The sequence below is a fragment of the Neofelis nebulosa genome, chromosome 16 (genome assembly GCF_028018385.1).
Source record: "Neofelis nebulosa isolate mNeoNeb1 chromosome 16, mNeoNeb1.pri, whole genome shotgun sequence".
In the NCBI taxonomy this organism is placed as follows: Eukaryota; Metazoa; Chordata; class Mammalia; order Carnivora; family Felidae; genus Neofelis; species Neofelis nebulosa.
This window is the reverse complement of record NC_080797.1, coordinates 3572142-3593067: the sequence shown is the minus strand read 5'-3', so window position 1 is coordinate 3593067 and position 20926 is coordinate 3572142. Positions and strand designations below refer to the sequence as shown.

The window sequence follows — 20926 nt, the reverse complement described above, 5'->3', positions numbered from 1 at the left end:
TGTTTCCCTTCTCTCAGGGTCATCTGTTTCGTCTCTTGAAGTCCTCATATGAGTGAAGTCATATGATTTTTGTCTTTCTCTGACTAATTTCACTTAGCATAAGACCCTCCAGTTCCATCCACATGGTTGCAAATGGCAAGATTTCCTTCTTTTTGATTGCCGAGTAATACCCCATTGTATATATATGCCACATCTTCTTTATCCATTCACCGATCGATGCACATTTGGGCTCTTTCCATACTTTGGCTATTGTCAATAGCACTGTTATAAACATTGGGGTGCATATGCGCCTTCCATTGAAGTACTTTTAACAAAGCTGCTTTAAAATCTTTGTCAGATGGGACGCCTGGGTGACTCAGTCGGTTAAGTGTCCGACTTCGGCTCAGGTCATGATCTTGTGGCTCGTGAGTTCAAGCCCCGCGTCGAGCTCTGTGCTGACAGCTCAGAGCCTGGAGCCTCCTTCGGATTCTGTGACTCCCTCTCTCTCTGTCCCTCCCCTGCTCATGCCCTGTCTCTGTCTCTCTCAAAAATAAATAAATGCTAAAAAAAAATTTTTTTTAAAGTCTTTGTCAGATAATTTTAACATCTGTGGGTTTAGCGTTGGCACCTACCGATTGCCTTTTTTCACTCAGTTTATGTCATCCATTTCATTTCATTCCTTGTTGTTGGTATGACAAGTTATTTTCCACTGAAACCTGGCATTGTGGGTATTATGAGAGTTATGAGGCTCTGGATCTTATTTAAACCTCTGTTTTCGCTGGCTTCCTCTAACACTTCCCTGTAAGCGGGGAGCACTGCCTCATTATTACCAGGTGAGGACGTAAGTTTCTGCTCGCAGCTTCCATTGACAAAAAGAGGCGCCCTTGTTACTGCTGGGTGGAGTGGGAATTCTGGCTGCCATTGACCTCTCCCTGCCTGGGAGGCACAAGAGAGCCCATTGCTCCATTGACACTATGGGGTGGAGGAAGTGACCTCATCCCCCTGGGCAGCAGCGAAAGTCCTGGCTCTCCCACTGGGCTTTCTCTGACACCGCCCCAGTCAAGGGAGTGGAGGGGGCACTCTTGACTGTCTGCTGGGGCAGGAAGTCCAGGACCCCTGGTGGTCCTCACTGACACTGTGGGGTCGTAGGCGGGGTTGTGATGGCAGAGAAGATTAAAGGTCTGGCTTTCTCAGACACCACTGGTGGTTGAGGGAGGAGTGGGGCACCTCATTAGAGCCTGGCTAGAGGCAGTTCAGCCTCCCCATTTGGCCTTTGCTAGTGCTGTGGTGCCACACTTCTTTCTGTCACGTTTGGCGGAAGCAGAATGGTTATTATCTAAAAGTTTTGTGTCTTTCTAGGCTGCCCCTCTCCTGGTCCTATGGCTGGAAAGAGCGGGCTCTTCTTGGGGCTTTTTCTGTCTGTACCCATTGGTGTTTCCGGGTTGTGGGTTCTTCGAGTCCAAGGCTGGGATACAGGAGGCAACAAGAAGACCCGGGGCACCCACCACCATGTCCCTTCTTTTTCTCAAGGTCCTTAGCTCATCTCCCTTCTCTCTGCTTTCAGGGTCTCAAATATTAGTTTTGTATATAATATCCAGAGTTTGTAGCTTTACTTAGCAGGAGGAACATCTACTCTACTTTGCCAGAACCACTGTCTGTTTTTTCATATACTTAATACCTACTCTTTGTGTGATTAAAAAATAATGTCTAAAAACAATGTGTTATCATAAAAATGTTTTTCGAAAAAAGTAAACAATGATACCTCTCTTGCCCCTCAGAGATAACCTCTGTTAACACTTTGGCAGGTAACCCTATCTCATTTTTTTTTTAGATGTAGATACAGGACGTTAAGACTCATCATTGGAAGCATCTTAGTGTCCTTTTGGTCATATTTGGCAGAAAGGAATTTGTGCTAGGTAAATAAAAAATAAAAGAACTTAGTGGAAGGATACTGGGGCATCTCCTAAAACTCAGCCAAGCAAAGCTTCTCAAAGGAGTCGTCTCTCTCTCACCTCCTTTTCTCTCCTCATCCTATTCCTTTGGGTCTTCCTGCCCTCTCAATATTTATTCTAGGTCGCCAAGACCTCCATGTCACCAAGTCCAGGGGCCACTTTTCGGTCCTGATTTTATGAATGTTGCAGCCGTATTCTGCTCTCCCTGTTTGAACCACTCTTGAGTTTCTTGACATCATATTCTCTTATTTCATGGTTCCATGGGTCTCACCTTCCCAGCGTCCTTTTGCTAATCCTTCGTGGACCCACCTCTTAACCCTGGATGCTCAAAATGTGATATTACACGGGCAAAGTGGGACTCTGGTTTTCTCCTCCCAAATCGTCTCCTGTCCATACTTCCCCACGTCAGCAAACGTGACCCACCAGTCTTCATTAATGGAGAAAACAGAAGGCATTCAAGCCTCCAGAAGGGGGTCATATCCACTTGGTGGGGGCGGGGGGGCAAACTTTAATTAGCCATGATACAAGCCCTGCCCACTTTCCATAGAGATTTTGGCCAGAGCTGAAGCCTGGGTTTTCCCAATCCATTTCCATCTGAATTGGACACAGTGCCAGACCATATTAAACCATATTAAATATTGGTTTTCAGTGTGGGCTATGTATATATGTCTTCCTTTTCCTGTGTCTTCGTGAGCGTATTTAGTAAGACTAGAGAAAGACTTGGGGCTCAGTCGGTTGAGCGACCGACTTCGGCTCAGGTCACGATGTCACAGTTCATGGGTTCGAGCCCCGCATCGGGCTCTGTGCTGACAGCTCGGAGCCCGCAACCCGCTTCAGATTCTGTGTCTCCCTCTCTCTCTGCCCCTCCCCCACTCATGCTCTGTCTCTCTGTCTCAGAAATAAATAAACATTAAAAAAAAGAGACTAGTTAAAGGCTGTATCTGTGCCTGCTGCTCTAATGTCAGTAAATAGCCTCTTAGAGTCCTAGAGAGTTCTAGACTCAGCTCACTGGGACTCTCGAAATCAGTGTCTGTTTCATAAAAAGTTGTAAAAACCACACCTGGCCAAGTATCGGGACGAGTTTCTGATTTCAGTTCCGTCCGCAAACCTTGTTGATTTCTTTTCTTGTGAGAGAAGTTTCTCTTGTGCCAATAAGCCATATTCATGAATGGGATGGAAAGGGAGGAGGTGACAGATTCTTCTAATATAATTGGCAAGAGTTTAAAAAGAGGGGGAAGAAGAAGACTAAAGAAGGTGGATGTGCCAGTGGCCGAGAGCAGTCACCTGCTGTTGGGTTAATGGAGAGAAGATGGGGCTGGGGACCCGGGGCGGGGCGGGGGGGGGGGAGGAAAACATCGTCAAGGGAAGAGAGAACAGGTGAGACCACTGTGTGCCGAGTCTATCCCAATGATAAAGGCAGTCACAGGGCCCCATCTAGTCTTTTCGCCCCCGACGATAAAACGTTCATTTGCTCCATCTTACAAACTGGAAGGATCCTGCCAAGAGTGAGCAGCCCGTAACGAGTGCGGTTTGTCACGACCACCGTGTTTTGCCACACCCAGAGAAATCAGAAAGCTGCCAAGACACGTGTAATTGGCCTTCTCTTGCGTTTTTCCATTTACCTGTGGATCTGTCACTTTGTCACCGTGCGAGCATTTGCTGGCAAACCAGGCAGGCTCTGCGTTTGACAGATGGCGGGATGGAAACAGTCTGTGGCGCCAAGGGCCCAGAGGTTAGCCTGGGAGTGGATACCTTGGCAAATTCCGACACTCTTTCTCTCGTTGCCCATCTCTTGAGTCCCCTTCAGTGTGCCAAGAAGCTGAGTCGCTTGGGGGATGCCAAGAAAGACCACGCATCCTTTGCCAGCCGAGAGAGCGCTATATGCCTTCCTCTTTTCATCCGTAAAATGGGGACAAGAACGTATCTACCTCATATGAATTCAATGAGTCAATTCGTAGAAAGAGCCTAGAACAGTGCCCAGCAGATAGTAAGCCCTCAATTAGCGTCAGCTCCTATTATCTAACTATTATATGCAAAGACAGCATCATGCATCCTGTTTTCTTCTCTGTATTCTTCTAGATGATTATCTGGGTAGAAAGGAGTCAGATAAGGGCACCTGGGTGGCTCAGTCGGTTAAGCATCCGACTTCAGCTCAGATCACCATCTCACAGCCTGTGATTTCGAGCCCCGCGTCGGGCTCTGTGCCGACAGCTCAGAGCCTGGTGCCTGCTTCGGATTCTGTGTCTCCTTCTCTCTCTGCCCCTCCCCTGCTCATACTCTGTCTGTCTGACTCTCTCTCTCAAAAATAAATAAACATTAAAAAAAAAAAAAAAAGAAAGGAGTCAGATACAACTGGGTTCAAATGAGTTCAAATGAGTCCTGCCTATGCTACTGGCTAGTTGTGCGACCTTGGGAAAGTCATATAGCCACCAGGATGTTTCTCGTCTTTGTAAGTTCAGAGTTTCACAAGATTGTTCAGAATAAATGAGATCGTGGGCTTCAAGCCCTGAGCAGTGTCTGGCATAGAGTTAGTGCTGCACACGTGTTACCAAAGACACTAAGACTCCTTGTCTTCCCTCCTTTTATTTCCTTTTGGTCTTAACCGTACCTTTGGTCTTCCCAAGCATTTCCGTGCCCTTTCCTTGGTAAAGAAGGTCACGGGCCAAGTTGGGAAGTCAGCCAAGGCTTATCTATGTTTCCTTGATGGTTCTCCCTTTTCCTGCACGTCTGGTCCAGCCCTACTCCCTCCCTGTTCCCTCCCTGTTCCTTGCACACACCTCCACCCTCCATCACCACCTACCATTTCTCAGGTTTTCCCTTTCCTGGCCCTGGAGTCCTTCCAGTATCTGCTCGCCCCTGCCACTGCTGTGGTAGACATGTGTGTTAGCTACACGCCCCTCCACTAATCCTAAGTCTTGAAAAGTAGGCTAGGGACAGACGAAGTGGGCAGTCCTAACCCGTGGAGAATGAATCACTGGCCGCAAGAATTCGGGCAATTTGTGTGCAAGATGCCTTCTCTGAAAAGCCTCAAATTATAACACAGAGGCAAAACCACATGCTCAGCCCTTCGAGTGTCCAGAAAATGGTAGGGATGATTTCCTATGAACGTGGCATAGAAAAGAATGTGGGCTTTGCGAGTCCGGCCACCTGGGATGTACCTCTGGCTCAGGTTGTAGGAACTGTGACCACAGGAACTTGGGCAAAGACACGGTCGACTCTCCCTGAACTGCAGAAACCGTGGATAACTGTGATTATGTCATGGGGTGATCTTGACCATTAAACTAGGCAGTCACGTGGAAGTGCCCAGCACGGTCTCGGACACAGAACAGCTGCTCTGTAATAGCCAACCTGTCTGCCTGCCCGCTTTCCCTCTCTCCTTCCTTCCTGTTCTCTAGGCGAAAAGGTAGAGAGAATTGACCTCCCTATGTAATACTGTGAAGATGTCAGTTAATTACCTCTTTCCTCCTTTTTAAACGTTGTGGTAGGAGATGCACGTCAGGAAGGGTTACCATCGTGACCACTCGTAAGTGTGTGGTTCGCTAATGCTAAGCACGTCCACCTTGTTGTACAATATCCTACGGCACGCTTCATCTTGCAGAACTAAAACTCCGTACCCGTGTCCCCTCCCCCAGCCCCTGACAACCGCCATTCAACTTTCTGTCTCTGTGAATTTCACTACTCTGGGCACCTCATCTGAGTGGGATTGTACAGTTTTCTTTTTGTGACGGGCTTATTTCACTTAGCCCAGGGCCCTCAAGATTCATCCACGTTGGAGCACGTGGCACGATTTCCTTCCTTTTTTGAGGCTGACTAACATCCCATTTTGGCCTAGACCATATATTGCGGGTCCGTTCACCTGTTGATGGACGCTTGGGTTACTCCTACCTTTTCGCCGCTGTGCACTTGGCCGTACAAACATCTGTTCAAGTCTCTGCTTTCAGTTCTTTTGGATATATGTAAGAAGTGGGATTGCTGCTCATATGGTAATTCTATTTTTAATTTTTCGAGAAATCACCAGCACCATTTCTCATCCCCACCCCACCCCCCGCCCCGTCCCTGCCAACGGTGGCTCGGTGTCCCCATTTCTCCTCACTAACAATTTTGTTTCTTTTTGTTTACAATAGCCATCTTAATGGGTGTGAGGTGGGGTCTCGTTGTGGTTTGGATTTGCATTTCCCTGTTGATTGATGATGTGGAACATCTTTTCATGTGCTCTTGGCTATTTGTATGTCTTCTTTGGAGTAATGTTTTCTCAAGTCCTTTGTCCATTGTTAAATGTTTTTGTGGTTGTTGTTGTTGCTGTTCCTGAGTTAGTTGTAGGAGTTCTTTATATAGTCTGGATAATAACTCCTTATCAGGTATATGATTTGCAAATATTTTCTCCCATTCTCTAGGTTTACCTCTTCACTCTGTTGACTTTAATGCACAGAGTTTTAGATTTTAAGGTACGTCCACTTTATTTTTATTTCGTTCCTGGTACTTTTGTTATCATATCCAAGAAATTATTGACATATCCAGCATGATGAGGCCATTCTCCTTTGTTTTCTTCTGAGACTTTTACAGTTTAAGCTGTTTACATTGAGGCTCTGATCCATTTTGAAGTAATTCTTTGACATTGAATCGTTCCCGTCTTATAACAGGGTATGCATTTACGTTTATTTGCTGCCTTTTTGTGTCCCCTCAAAGTTTTATTTCATTAAAATCTTGCATATTTGTAAAGCCTATTCTCTCTCATTTTTTTTTTCTTGTGACTATAGGTGGGATCTTTTTCCTAATGCAGTTTCTGTTTTTTTATTTATCTTCTTGAACAATATTAATTTCTATCTTGACTTGTACCAGACCACCTTACCTAATTCTCTTTGTTGTAGCCATTTTTTACAGTCAGTAATTTGGGGGGTTTATAAACACTTTGAAGGCGAAAAGATTATGAATTGTCCCACCTCTTTTCATTGGCAAAGGTAGAATTCATTGTGAGCCTCAATGAATGAAATGACCATGACATCTAAAGTCTCAGAAACTACCTTACCCACACACTCATCCTGAAGTTACTCAAAGTACTCAAGCTGAACAAGAAATGAATCAAAATAAAGAACTCATAACTAGAGATGGTATGATATAAAAACAAAGAAATAAAAAAAGTAAACAGCAATGAAGTAAATCACACTTAAAGCTGCTGCCTACCCCCCCCAAAATACTGCTATTTTCATAGTTATGACATTTATTATAAATGTCCAAAAAGGATTATTGAAAGAATGGTGATGCAGTATAAAAATATTTAAAATATGGGGCGCCTGGGTGGCGCAGTCGGTTAAGCGTCCGACTTCAGCCAGGTCACGATCTCGCGGTCCGTGAGTTCGAGCCCCGCGTCAGGCTCTGGGCTGATGGCTCGGAGCCTGGAGCCTGTTTCCGACTCTGTGTCTCCCTCTCTCTCTGCCCCTCCCCCGTTCATGCTCTGTCTCTGTCTGTCCCAAAAATAAATAAAAAACGTTGAAAAAAAAAATTTTTAAATATTTAAAATAAATCCAATCCTGGTTTGTATCTTAAAACCTGATTTTACAACGTTTAGATTAAGAAAGGGGCTAAAATCACAGGTTCAGAAACAATTTTTTAAATCACATAGAAATTCTAGGCCTAAATCTTTTCTAGTAAAATTTCCAATCTTGATTAAGATGAATGGTATTGTCAGAAAACCTAAATGCACAGAGTTGACACATGAAGGAGTTCGATACCTACACAATAACTCTGAAAGAAATTGACAAAAGGATTCCAAAAATAACCTTGAGGAAAGGAGCTGAGGTCACTCAGAGATCGGCAGTGGAACCGGATTCCCACCGAAGCAAGAGGGTGTCTCCTGGGATTCTCCTGGGTTCTAGGCTCAGATTTTAGCTATAGATTTGCCACTTTCTGATCCGAGGGAGACGCCTCACTGCTCAGAGCCTCTGTTTTCCCGTTCGTAGAATGGAAAGGTTGCACCACCTCATCTCCAGGGTGCTTTCCTAGTCATATAGTCCAGAATGTGTGTGACTTTGAAAACCAGAAAACGTTACTTTCCAAGCCCGACCATGCATCACAGTCATCCGGGGGGTGTTTCGTTTCTTGGCCCAATCTCAATGCTGTCTGGAATTGGGCCATAGAATTGTCTGTGTGAGGGAAGCATGCTGACAGCTAATAGATAGCCATTGCTGAACACTCATTATGTGCCAGGCACTTCTCTAAATATTTTCCATTAATTTATCTTCTGGTTTCTCTTCAGATCAGGTAAATTTTTCTCCTCTTACCAAACATTTTCCATCAACTCATTGGGTTCAACCTCGAGCTCTAGTAGATCCCAAGAACACATCTGGCATGCCCTGTCCTTTTAGGCGACACCAAATTGGTGATAGACACAAATGCAAACGGGACATCAAATTTTTATGGCAACATTCGCTCATAGGTGATGTCAAGGTGGTCCAAAATATACTGACTTCTGGATTGCCATCAAAATGCATCCTCTCTGAGGACTTTCGGTCCTCCAAGAGCCCCAGAGATTCTCCACCCCAGCTTAGGAACGCTGAGTCAGGGGTGAGGGCTGGCCGACCAACCAGTGACTAGGACGTGTGACTACACATGAAGTAGCAACTTCAAACAAGATCATGAAGGACAGCAAAGCATTGAATAACCATCCGGAAGGATATTCAAAGGATCCGTCAGGCTATGTAACTACATAAAGGGTCTTAGAACCGTGGAGACCCTTCACCCCTCCCCTAGTGTTAACAACTTACATGACAAGGTGAAGTTACCAAAACTTGGAAATGATCATTGGTACAATACTGTTTGCTAAACTGTGGACCTCATTTGGATTTTAGCCATTCCCCCCCCCCCCCGCCCCCGCAATATCGTCTTTTAATTCCAGAGTCCCTTCCAGGATCTCACATTGTGTCTAGTTTGTTTGTGTCCTCAATTTCCTCCGATCTGTGGCAGTTCCTCTGGCTTCCTTATCTTTTATGACCTTGACATTCTGGTGAGTACTAGTTGGTGATGTTACAGAATTTCTCTCAGTTGGGTTGTGAATGGTATTTTTCTCATGACTCGATTGTGTGTATGCATTTTTGGTAAGAATCCCACAGAAGTGACCTGTGTCCCTCTCAGTGCATCGTATCAGGGGATGCATGATCTTCATATGTCTTATTATTGATAATGTTAACTTGGATCATGAGGTTAAGGCAGTGCTGGGTTTCTCCACTGTGAAATTACTATTTTTCCCTTGCAATCGATTAATTTCTCGGAGGAGATACTTTGAGACTATGCAAATACCTGTCTCCTCTCAGATTTTCATCCACGGATTTTAGCATCCATACTGAGGGCAGTTATTACTGTGGTGTTTGCCTAATGGTGGTTTTGCGTTTCTCTCCCTCTATCCACATTAATTGGAATTCTTTTGTAAAGAGGACCTGTTCCTTCCCCTCCATATTCTCTTATTTATAAGATTAGTATACACTCATGGGTATTTATTTCATTCTACGAATTGTAATCCAACACTGTCATTGTTTATTTTGTTGTTCAAATTGCCCTGGCTTTGGCCGTTGGAAGCTCCTTTGAGCTGGCTCCCGTATCCTTCTGACACTCCCGCCCTTTTTCAAGGAATGACTTGTATTCTGGCACTGTAAGATGTGCCAGGTTGATCTTGTGTATTTCCTGCCCTGCTCCTAGAATTGGCCATTTCTCTAAGGAGCCCTGGTTCCTTTGAGTGGAGAATGGTATTTAGAAACCAAGACCTGGGTACTGGATGTGCTCATTGTTATTGGGATGTCATTTCCTGGCTCTCTCAGCAGAGCTAGAAAATATATGTATGCATTTTCCTTTTTTTAATGTTTATTTATTTATTTATTTTGAGAGAGAGAGAGAATGAGAGAGAGAGAGAGAGAGAGACAGGGAGCAAGGGAGAGAGCAAATCCCAAGCAGGCTCCATGCTGTCGGCACAGAGCCCAGTGTGGGGCTCGATCTCCTGAATCGTGAGATCATGACCTGAGATGAAACCCAAGAGTCGGATGCTAACCCAGACACCCGTATGTCAGTATGTATGCACTGTAATGCGAATAATGCAAACATACACACATCGTTTTCACTTCTGTATGTATCTCTGTGTTAATACATTAAAAACCACAAGTTCATGCCGATTTCTCCAACTCCGGTCCAGTAAGATTGACTCACCCTAGATTTCCCTCCTTCCTTATTTGTAACTTCTTTCTCCAATAGTGAGAAGCTGGCTCTCATTATCTATGATAGATTTACTTATTTGTTTAGTCACAGCACGCACATAAAAGAGGTCTCAGGGTTTTAAACACACGTCCCTACGACAAACAGATTGAATACTTAGAAAACTATGTGCATAGTTCTTTTTGTCTTTAGCCTTACAGCATCCAGTCAAAATACTATTTTCCAACGTTCCTCAGTTTAATTCTTTCGTCCCCCACCCTTTCAATGCAGTTACGTTACTCACTTATAATGTAGTCAGGTTAATTTGTTTTGTTTGTGTTTTTCACCCCCCCCCGCCCCCCCCCCCTTGCAATCCTAGTTGACTAGAGTTATTTATTTAATTTGGCGTATGTGGACTATCGCTCTGGTTCTAAGAGTCAAAGTGGTACCTAAAAGTACTTCCTCATGCCCCCTCCCCATCTCATTCTCCTCTCCTTTTCACCCTTTCTTAGCCCAGTATTGTTAGTTTCAGGTGTATCCTTCCTGCTTTGGAGACGGGAGGTTTTAAAATTAGGTCACGGAAGAGATTCTGCCTTCGACAGTCACGTGGAGGAGAGTGGGGCTAGAGAAGGGAGGTCAAACCCCAGGGATCGAGAGGAAGGGAAGGAGGGAGGAGAGACCCAGGACCGAAGTGGGCGGGGTCAGTGCAGGACCACACGCCTTGGTGCCTCTCTTATTCCCATCTGTGGAACTAAGACTTCAAAGCGTGGGCCTAGAATGTTCCAGAACACCAGGGAAGCAGTGTGGGGTGCCCACCAGTGCCTGGAGGTGCCTGCCTGTCTCCCAGTGAGACGTAGGCCCTCCACCTGTGCTATTCCACTCCGTTTGAGGCATCCCCCGGGAAAAGAAGCCGTCCTCCCTGCCCCGTGCGGGGGCTGCCCCAGGAACGTTGGACCCAGGCAGGACCTTTGACTAGGTCCCCCACATGAGGGAAGATGACCTGTGTCTTGCGTCATCGGATCAGGTCAGCATGTGAAGATGAGTTCTTCCTCTGTGCCCTCTGAGGTCGCCGCCCCCCAGCTCCAGGCTTCTCTGTCCTCTCCGGGGTCCCCAGTGGAGACTCACCCTTACCGGCTCAGAAGAGGAACTTGGAGGTGGTAGTTGAAGGTTTCAACACCACCCCCTCTGGCGGGTGAGCGGACATTCCCTTTACTGGCAGCAGCTGGAATTTCACAACAGATGCTCCTCTCAGCAAGGTGCCAGGGGAAGCCAGGCCTTGCCTGCCAAGTCTCTGAAACAAAGAGGCATCGTCCTTGGGGAGGGAGGGCGTACCACCTTCCTCCCTCTTAATCTCCACCCCAAAGCCACTGGGGTTCCGCTGACAAGTCAGAAGAAACGGCTGACGGCTGACTCATCGGACGGAAATGAGCGTGCTGAAGGTCCAGGTGGCCAGCCACCGTGTGCTGGGTCAACCCCCAGGGCAACTCGGCTGAGGATCCCCGAGCCGAGCTCACACCTCCCTTGACCCCCAGCACCCAGTGCCCCGGGCAAGTCCTGCCTCTTAGAGCAGCTTGGGGCAAGCCCTAGATGGCGTCAGGGTGCCAGGGAGACAGGCACACCGGGAGATCTGCCAGATGCCTCTGGGGACGTCTGGCTCACCCGTGGAGAAGGCCTCGATGGCCTCCAGTGAACAGCCAGGGACACTGAGGCCAGGAGATGGGAGTGTCAGGGGCCTGGAGGAGGGAGGCGGCGTGGGCCAGCAGGTGTCGGAGGGGTGCAGCGAGGGCCCCGGGACACGGGGTGCCGGCCCCTGAGGGGACACGGGGTGCCGACCCCTGAGGGTAGGTGTGTGTGCAGCAGAAGCAGCGTTGGCCGAGAATGTTCATTTACATCTCGTGCTTGCATCGTCACAGTGGGACACAACAGGGCAGGGTGACTCATTCCTGCCTCGTGACACAACCCAGCCGTCCCTTGCAGCAGGGACTGGGCGGAGGGGACTTTAAACCCGGTTGGTGTGGTTCGGCCCTTCTCCAGGCTAGAGATCGCTGGCCCCAGTTCAGCGGAACAGGGACAGTGTGCCTCTGTGAGTTCTGATCTCCTCTCCAGAGGGTGAGCAGCTGGTGTAGACAGACATGGTGGGCTCAAGATTCCCAGCAACTGGAAATGTAGGCTTCTTTTTTTTTTTTTTTTAATGTTTATTTACTTTTGAGAGAGAGACAGAATGTGAGTGCGGGAGGGGCGGAGGGGCAGAGAGAGAGAGACACAGAATCGGAAGCAGGCTCCAGGCTCCGAGCTGTCGGCACAGAGCCCGACGCGGGGCTCGAACCCGCAGACCGCGAGATCATGACCTGAGCCGAAGTCTGACGCTTAACCAACTAAGCCACCCAGGGACCCCGGGAATGTAGGTTTCTTAAAGCAAGATCGTGTTACAGTTCACAGAATCTTCACTTCTGGGTGTAGAAACATGAATTGAGTTTATTTTTCTTCCGGCGACTGGCATCTGACATCGCCGAGGGGGCGGTGCACTTTAGCGGTCAAGGCCAGGCTCCCTGGGTTCGAATCCTGGCTTTGCCACCTCCTAACTGTGTGACCTTAGGCAAGTTGTCTAACTTCTCTGGGCCACAGATTAGCCATCTCTCCATCCCCCTCCCTCCAGTCTCCCCCAAAGGTGGTCCAGCCATCAGCCTCTTACCGCTAAGCTGCCCTCACCCCGGTGGGAGCCCTCCAGGGTCAAGGATCAACAAAACAGCTGAAGTCCAGCTTTTGTTGCTGGTACCTCCCTATCCCCACCCCCAAGGAGCTCACGTCTTCTCTCAGCCCTGGCGGGTCTCGCAGGGAGCAGGTGTGCTGGCCGAGTAGGGTCACAGGAGAACACAACAGCACATCCCCACCTGGCAAACATCCAGTCTGAATAAGGGATTCTCCTAATGCCCCTCTGCCCTTGGCCCCGGGCGACAAAGGAGAGCCGTCTGGGATGCTGGATAAGCCCCTCGTGTCCTCAGTCTTCCCGTGTTGGCAGGGGCAGGTAGGCAGCTGTGTTAGTTCTGGACGGACCCCTCCCGGCAAGGCCCCCAAGGTGGTGGCTGGGCGCCGTCCCCGCCATTCACTGTGACTCTTATTACAGGAGCAGGTAGGTCGTGGATCACCTTTTGTCCCCACAATTCGGGAACACAGAAGTCCCGCCTGACGCCGTGGTCTGTTGATATCCGCATTGGTTCTTCCAGCTTTGGCTCCCGCCCCCCGGGCTGCCCCTTACTTACCCTCTCTGGGTGTCAGCTTCCCCTTTTGTGGAATGAAGGGCGTGAGGGGGGGTGACCTCTGAACTCCCTCCAAGAACCCACCCTGGCGCTAACGGGGAGAGATTATCCTTCGGGCAAAGGGTCCCTTGTGGACATGTGGGCCAGCCAGCCATGCCCCCAAAGTCATCCTCTGGAAGGTGCCTGATTTTCCAGCTCCTGCGGCAGGTTCTGTTAGCTCTGAATCCGAAGAGCTCTGAGCTGGACGGGGTGTTGTAGTGGGGCTGAAGGTAGAAGGCTGAGGGTGTATGACAAATACTCGTCCCCAGGAGGCACATCCACGCCGGGGACCAGCACATCGAGGCGAGGGAGGGGCCTGACAGCCTGGAATCGGCCCGGTCAGGCCCAGTGTCAGTGGATCCACCGCCTGGGCTACCCGTCGAGGAGTCAGCAGACAAAGGGCCCAAAGGTGACTGGGAAAGTTGCCCTGGGAGGGCCTGGGGACAACTTTGGGCTTCCAGATGCTGTTAACGGAAGCACCCAGTGTCCATGGTCCTGAATCACGAGTGGCAGTTTTTCTGAACTCAGTCGGCTGCCTCAACAGCCAGGAGGTGGTGGCACCTGGCCCTCGGCTCCGGGGTCTGAGTCCTTGGCAGGCTCCTTCCTGCACCCAGATGCTGTCTCTTCTTTCTGGAATGTTCCTCCCCTCACTTCTCTCCTAGCTCCCTCATCCAGTTTAAGTGTCCCTTCCGGGAGGCTTCCCAGTGACCCAGAGTGGGCTCCCCCTTTGGCCTGATGCCAGTACCAATCCTTGTTTTTGGGTTTTTTTTTTAATTTTTATTTTTTAACGTTTGTTTATTTTTGAGACAGAGAGAGACAGAGCATGAACGGGGGAGGGGCAGAGAGAGGGAGACAGCCCCATGATGCGTGGCCCACCGGGGACCTCACTGAGGTGAGGTGACGCTGGAGAGCTCACAAAGGGACTGTGTTCCCTACGACCGGCGTGTGGTTCCTCCCAGGCTGGGGCAGTAGGGGGATTATTTGCCTATGTGGGGCCTCCACGCACCTAGTGTTCTGGTCATGCAGCCGGGTCCGCGTTAGGACTTCACAGTTTTGCATCTCGTTTGCATGGCTCAGCTCTGAGCTCTGTGCTTCTGCTTGTGGTTTCCTGGTCCGTCCCCAGTTCCACAGAGCTGGACCTCTGCTTCCTCGGCTTCCCTCCAGGACCTGGCCTGACGGGCCAGCCTCGGGGTCTGCCCTGGGAGGGGTGAACATGGGAGAGTGTGAGTGTGGCCAAGGCTATAGCAGGATAGCCTTCGTGTCTCGAAAGCTTCCTTGGCACATCCACCGTGGCATTCTTCCCGACAGCCCTATAGGGTCAGTGCCGTGTTATCCCCATTTTACAGAGAAGTAAACTGAGGTTGGGAAAAGGTAACAAAAGTCTGCCTAAAGTGCGCTGCTAAACAGCAGAGTCACGCTCTGAGTCCGAGTCTGTTGCTGCCAGAAACCGGGTTTATTCACCGTGCTAAACCACCTGCCGTGGCTTCCCGGGGCCCCAGGAGCCCCCACACATTAGCCAAGAAGCCGCGCTGGCCCCGCTGAGGCTCTCAGCGTTTGGCGCTTCTCATGGCTTCCCACCTGTTGCTAATCAGCCTTTTCTTAAAGCCCCTGCTCGGTGGCTTTAAGATTCTGATTTTTCTCAAGGAGTCCCCCTGCCCGCTGGGGTCTGGCTGCTCCCGGGCACTCGTGGGGATGCTCGCCACTGCCCGGTGGGCCAGGCGGGCCTCCGTCTCAGCTCCCCGCCCCTGGCAGCCTGCATCTCTGTGCTGTTGGGCTCCAACAGCCGTAGGCTCTCTGCCTCCACACTGCGCCCTTGGCATTGGGGCCACAGCAGGGCTGATCGGGCCGGGCTGGGAGTGCCTGTGGACTGCCATCTGCTCTGCTAGGCCATTTGCTCCCTAAGCCTGGGGCTCTCCAGACTGACCGGTGTCTGTCCCTCCCCCCTCCCCCCCACCCATGCAGGCGATGACTCAGGATGCAGCCAGGGGCCACGACGTGCACGGAGGACCGTATCCAGCATGCCCTGGAGCGCTGCCTGCATGGCCTCAGCCTCAGCCGCTGTTCTACCTCCTGGTCAGGTAGGTCTGGGGGAGCAGGGGTGGGGTCCGCGGGGCCCGAGAAAGCCTCAGGGGCTATGGCGAGCACTGGGCAGCTCACAGAAGCCGGCAGGTTGTGGTTCCGAGCCCCTGGATCTCCCGTGGGCTGGACCTCCCGTGGTCTGGTGCTCGGCACAGCACCCGATGGAGAGTAGGCCCTCGGTATATGGCAGTTTGTCTGTGCTCCTGTAACATATTCCTTCTCCCGGGACCGTATCTTGCTTTCTTCCCGTGTGCCAAAGTACAACCTTGAAGAAGCTATCAAACCTGCTTAGAAATACAACTACTGACTCCAACAGAGCAGCTAGGCTTTCGTAGATAGCTCTTCCCAGAATGGTTCCCTTGGTTTCTAGATCTTTCCAGATACAGGCTGGGGCAGTTGTATCTCTGAAGACCGGGGCCTGCCTGTAATAATTTCTCGTGCTTCTAAGATTTTTCACGTCTCGTATCTCACTTGCCTCGCTAACTACGCCATGAGATAGATATCCACTGCTCCTTGAACACACCTGGTTCCTCCCTCCCTCAGGACCTTTGCACCTGCTGCCTGGAACTCTTCCCTCAGAACTGCCCGTAGCTGGCTCCTTCTCACCCAGGTCTCAGCTCTAATGCCACCGCCTTTGAGAGGCTTTCCTCTGTCTTTGGAATTCAACAGATCTGTATTAAAACTGCCTCTCACTGGCTGCTATAACCTCACCCCAGTCACTGAACCTCTCACAACTCCACCTGCCTTGTCCGTGAAATAGCAACCACGGGAACCTCTTCCTGAGGTTCCACATAGATGCCACGTAGATGGCAGTTTGCTCCCTGTTCACTTCCTACCCAGGTGTTGACGAAGCCTAAGCGTATAGAATTGAGGTGGGGGACGACATCATTAAGGAAAAGAACACAAAAAAGATCCGACTTTTGCAAATTTTCTGAGAACCGATGTCCGCACGAAAACAGCGTTTGGGCCTCCCCGACCTTAGAAGGAGCCCCTGCACATGAAGGCTCCCGGAGCTTGGGCTCCGTGAAATTCGTGGTCGATCCGTTTCCACCCTTACGCCTCTCCCCTCCACTGCACGCATGCGCCCGTGCATGCCAGGGGTTTACCCTGGCCGAGTGCGGGGAAACAGAGCCTGACAGGGTGCAAAAGTCTGGGGAAGTTACAGAATGACCAAGTGCTCACTGTAGCTTTCAAAAGGTAGATGGATGTAGCTTCCGCCTTCCTCGGCTCCGTGGCCGGGCGGTCCTGGGAAGTCCCAGGGCTGTGGTAGCCTTGGTCTTGCTTCCTGGGGCGGAGCTTGCTGTGGCTCCTCCCCTTATTCTTCCAGCGCCCTCTGCCTCTGCCCTCCTTCCCTGCACCTTGCATGCTCCGGCACCCCCTATAGGAAACCAGGGGAGCCGGGTTGGTGGAAGAACCGTAGCTCTCCAGAGGCAAGGGGTGCAGACTCATGGCCCCTAAGGGGGATCCCAGCCCATCTCTGTCTCTTGAGCCATGATCTGCAGGAATAAGAAGCTTGTCATTGTGTCTTGATGAGGAAGGAGAGAGTTGGCTGTTGATTCAGAGCTTTCTCAGACTCTTTAGAAAGGAATACCCCAGGGGTGCCCCTAGGGATTCCCACTTCTGTCCAGACGTAAGCTGAACACCTGCCTCTCTCTCTGCCTTTGCAGCCGGGCTGTGTGTCAACTGCTGGAGCCTGCAGGAGCTGGTCAGCAGGGATCCGGGCCACTTCCTTATCCTCCTGGAGCAGATCTTGCAGAAGACTCGAGAGGTGAGGGCCGGCCTGGGACTGAAGAGTCAAGGGAAAGGTCCCCCTGGAGTGTCAGTTCTGGGGTGCCTGGCCCACCGAGGGGCTTGGCAAAGGCGCTGGGAACCCCTGGGCTTTCTGTTCCAGTGGTGCTCGTGAGTTGAAGGCTTCTAGGAAGGGCTGTGGGCCTTTCACCAGGAAGACGAGGACTCGTGAGCCACGGATCTGAGTTTAATTAAGCTGCTTCTTCTTCTTTTTTTTTTTTTTTTAATTTTTTTTTCAACGTTTTTTATTTATTTTTGGGACAGAGAGAGACAGAGCGTGAACGGGGGAGGGGCAGAGAGAGAGGGAGACACAGAATCGGAAACAGGCTCCAGGCTCCGAGCCATCAGCCCAGAGCCCGACGCGGGGCTCGAACTCACGGACCGCGAGATCGTGACCTGGCTGAAGTCGGACGCTTAACCGACTGCGCCACCCAGGTGCCCCTTAAGCTGCTTCTTAAGACAGACATGGCTTGTAAGTCCAAGTGTTGACTAGAAAGGAGAGAGGAAGCTCTCCCGAATTCCTTTCCTCGAAAAGATCCGTAAAAACAGACGCAGAGGAGAAAACTGACTAGAAAGGGAAACTGAGACCTTGTCTCATGGCCGGTCCGTAAGAAATAGGCTTTGATGACTTAGAACAGCAGTGTGTTTAAGGGCTCAGCTGGGCTGGGGTTCCAGAATAATTGTGAGTCCCTAAAGAGGATTCTGGCTCTTTTATAAAGAATTCTGTGCTTAATTTTTTTTTTTTCATTTTTGTTTTAAATATGTAACTGTGTTGGAAAACTTGACTTTCTCAAGCTATCCCTTGGGAAGTCTTGACCAAGTCTTACCAAGACACACAAGGTTCCAATTCTGGCACCATCATTTACTGGGTACCGTTATACCCTGATCCACAAGCACACCAACTCAGAAGAGCCTAAGCCACCTTTGGAGCGTTTAACTTATAAGCCCAAATATCCACTACCGTGTGACAAGAGGGGAGGGTTTTGTAGAAGGGGCCCAGCAGCAGGTGTATCAGGCACCTGGTCTGTTCGGGGCCAAGAGAAGGAGAATTCTGTTTGAGCCTGCTGAGGCCACCAGGCACAGCACGGTGGTGGGGTCCTCTCTGCATCTTCAACCCCCACGAGTTCCGGAAGGGGCCGAGACCTTTACCATTTGGACCAAAGAATTCTAAATCACATGTGTCTGTAGTGTGGTCAAAAATTGTAATAAGCAGTGCGGGGAAGGCTATAGTGAGACTCGTACTTTCATACACGCAGGGTATTGTAACTGGCACAGTCCTTTCGGAAAGCAACTTGGCAACACGTTTCAGAGGTCAGAAAGAGGTTTATAGTCTTTGATCCATCGACTCCACTTCCTGAACCCTAACCTACATAAATAATCCAAATTACAGAAAAAGTAACGTGCACCAAGTTTTTCATTGCAAAAGTATTTAGCAAGAAAATAATGTCATGTGTCCAAAATAATAAATTACGGAGATCTATCAGAAGGAATATTATTACAGGTAATAAAAAGATGGATATTATCCAAAGGTATAAACAGATTTTAATATACAAAAAAATTGCATCAGTAAGGTTTATTAAATGATTTAGCAAACATTTACCAAACATTTGGAAAAATACAGAGTGAGATTCCTAGCACATACCATACAGCATACGGAATTCTAAGTGGATTGAAGATTTAAATTTAAGAAAATGAAGCTTCAAAAAAGGAAGGAAATATTAATTTTACATGGTGTTTGCACACAAAAGCAAAAATCCGTAAAAGACAAATAAGCATTTCTAATATCAGGACATCAGAAGAAAATCTATACAAGTAAAAGACACACAACAAATTTGAAAAAAGATTTACCACACAAATGAAAAGGAAATGTGTAACCAGGAGCACCAGGGGTGGGGGAAAGGTAGTCTTAGATAAGATGATGCAGCAAAACAAATTCATTTATAACATTATAGGGTAAAAACATTAGGAGTAAAAACATACACGCTATGATTTCCAAGTACAAAGAGAAAAATGGCGTTAGGATAAGCATTGTCACGTTAGCTGCGGTTGCGTTCATTTGGAGGGGGGATATTGTGAGTGTTTGGTTTTTTTTAAGTTGTATTTCCCCCATTGTTTCCTTGTGGTTACGTTGCCTGTCACGTAAGAAAAAAAAGAAAGTGCAGAAAAAGGAAACGCTGCTCTGTTCTGCACCTGTGATGAGCCTCACGCTGCTTTCCTGTCCTGTCCACAGGTCCAGGAGAAGGGCACCTATGACCTTCTCGCCCCCCTGGCTCTGCTTTTCTACTCCACTGTTCTCTGCGTAAGTTCCGGGGCGGGCTAGCTTGGGGAAGTGAGAGGGGACAGGGAGGGACGGTCTCCATGGGGACAGAGCCCTCACGCCTCCGGAGACAACTTAGGGTATCTGTCAAGCCACGCCCTTGAAATGGGTGTCAACCCTCTGGCATCAGAGCAGCCCCCATAACTCCCTGAATGGCTAGAAACAGGCTAAATATACAAAGCCTCTGATGGCATCAGAGCGGCCATCTTGAAGGGCCTCCATAAGTCTGTGCGGATGCGATGGCGCCTGGTATATCCAGGCTCCCGTGGAGGGGACTGCTGTCAGCAGCCTATTCACGAGCCAGGAAACAGATCCTGCTGAGAGATCTTAGGTCCACCTTATTCTGTACCCCAGGAGTCCGTGTCCCCCGGTGTGATCATCCCGTATTCACCAGACCGGTGGCATCATCAGATGACCGTACGTACATGGAACCAATCCATGCAAAGCATAAACGTTTGCCTCAACGAGAGTATTGAAAGAAAGGTAGTTTAGGCATCGGAGACCATTACCCCTGATGAGTTGCAGCAACGGCACCATTTAGGATGACCCCCAAGGTGACAGCTTTTCAGAGGGGCGCTCTCGTGCGTTAGATATTACGTGTGGTAAAGTCACGGCCCTTACAGTAGAGGTGCCTCTGGGTGCCACCTTTATCATTTGTAAGTCACGCCCTGCGGGTAACTTCCGGTTCTTTCTGCCCTCGTCCTTGGACACACTGCTGCCAGGAGCAGTGTGCCTTCTGCGGAACGTATCAGAAAGGAGCAGGGTATGTTCTGGAATATCGGTGAGCTCTCTCTTACCCGGACGTCTCTGCTTGCCTCTCCCTTTCCATCCCAGACACCACACTTCCCGCCAGATTCAGATCTCCTTCTGAAAGCAGCCAGAACCTACCACCGCTTCCTGACCTGGCCTGTTCCCTACTGCAGTATCTGCCAGGAGCTGCTCACCTTCATTGATGCTGAACTCAAGGCCCCAGGTGAGTGTTGAGGGGGGCAGGTGCACAGGGCCGGGATCTCCCCTTCCTGGTGCACACAGCATCGGAGGGCTGAGAGCAGTGAACACAGGAGGTGACTCAAGGAGGAATCCTTCGGGGTTCAAGGCCAGGAGACCTCACTACGTGGTCTCTGCCTGTGCTCTGCTTTGCCAAAGGGTCTCTGAGACTGCCCAGGCCAGACAGAGAAGCCCCCACAATACTGACGACAGGCCCTTGCTTGTTCTCTTTGCCTCAGGATCAAATAGGGAAATGATGTGTGCATAGATTGGGTCCTGGCCAGGGAAGTGGGGGGTGACAGGAACAGGCAGGTTGATGGGTGCCCTGACAGGTGTGGACAAGGGCCTCGTGC

The 20926-nt window shown here is 49.6% G+C and overlaps 1 protein-coding gene across 3 annotated transcripts in view; it reads left to right on the top strand.

The window, feature by feature from the left end:
- Window positions 1-20926, top strand: part of PIK3R5 (phosphoinositide-3-kinase regulatory subunit 5) — a 69473-nt gene that overhangs the window by 30740 nt on the left and 17807 nt on the right. For all 3 annotated transcript variants that reach the window (XM_058704858.1, XM_058704855.1, XM_058704857.1), the window contains exons 2-5: window positions 15365-15480; window positions 17149-17249; window positions 19500-19568; window positions 20421-20559. In XM_058704858.1, the coding sequence (XP_058560841.1) occupies window positions 15378-15480; window positions 17149-17249; window positions 19500-19568; window positions 20421-20559 (412 nt within the window). In that variant the 5' untranslated portion in view covers window positions 15365-15377. The remainder of the gene's footprint in view (window positions 1-15364; window positions 15481-17148; window positions 17250-19499; window positions 19569-20420; window positions 20560-20926) is intronic.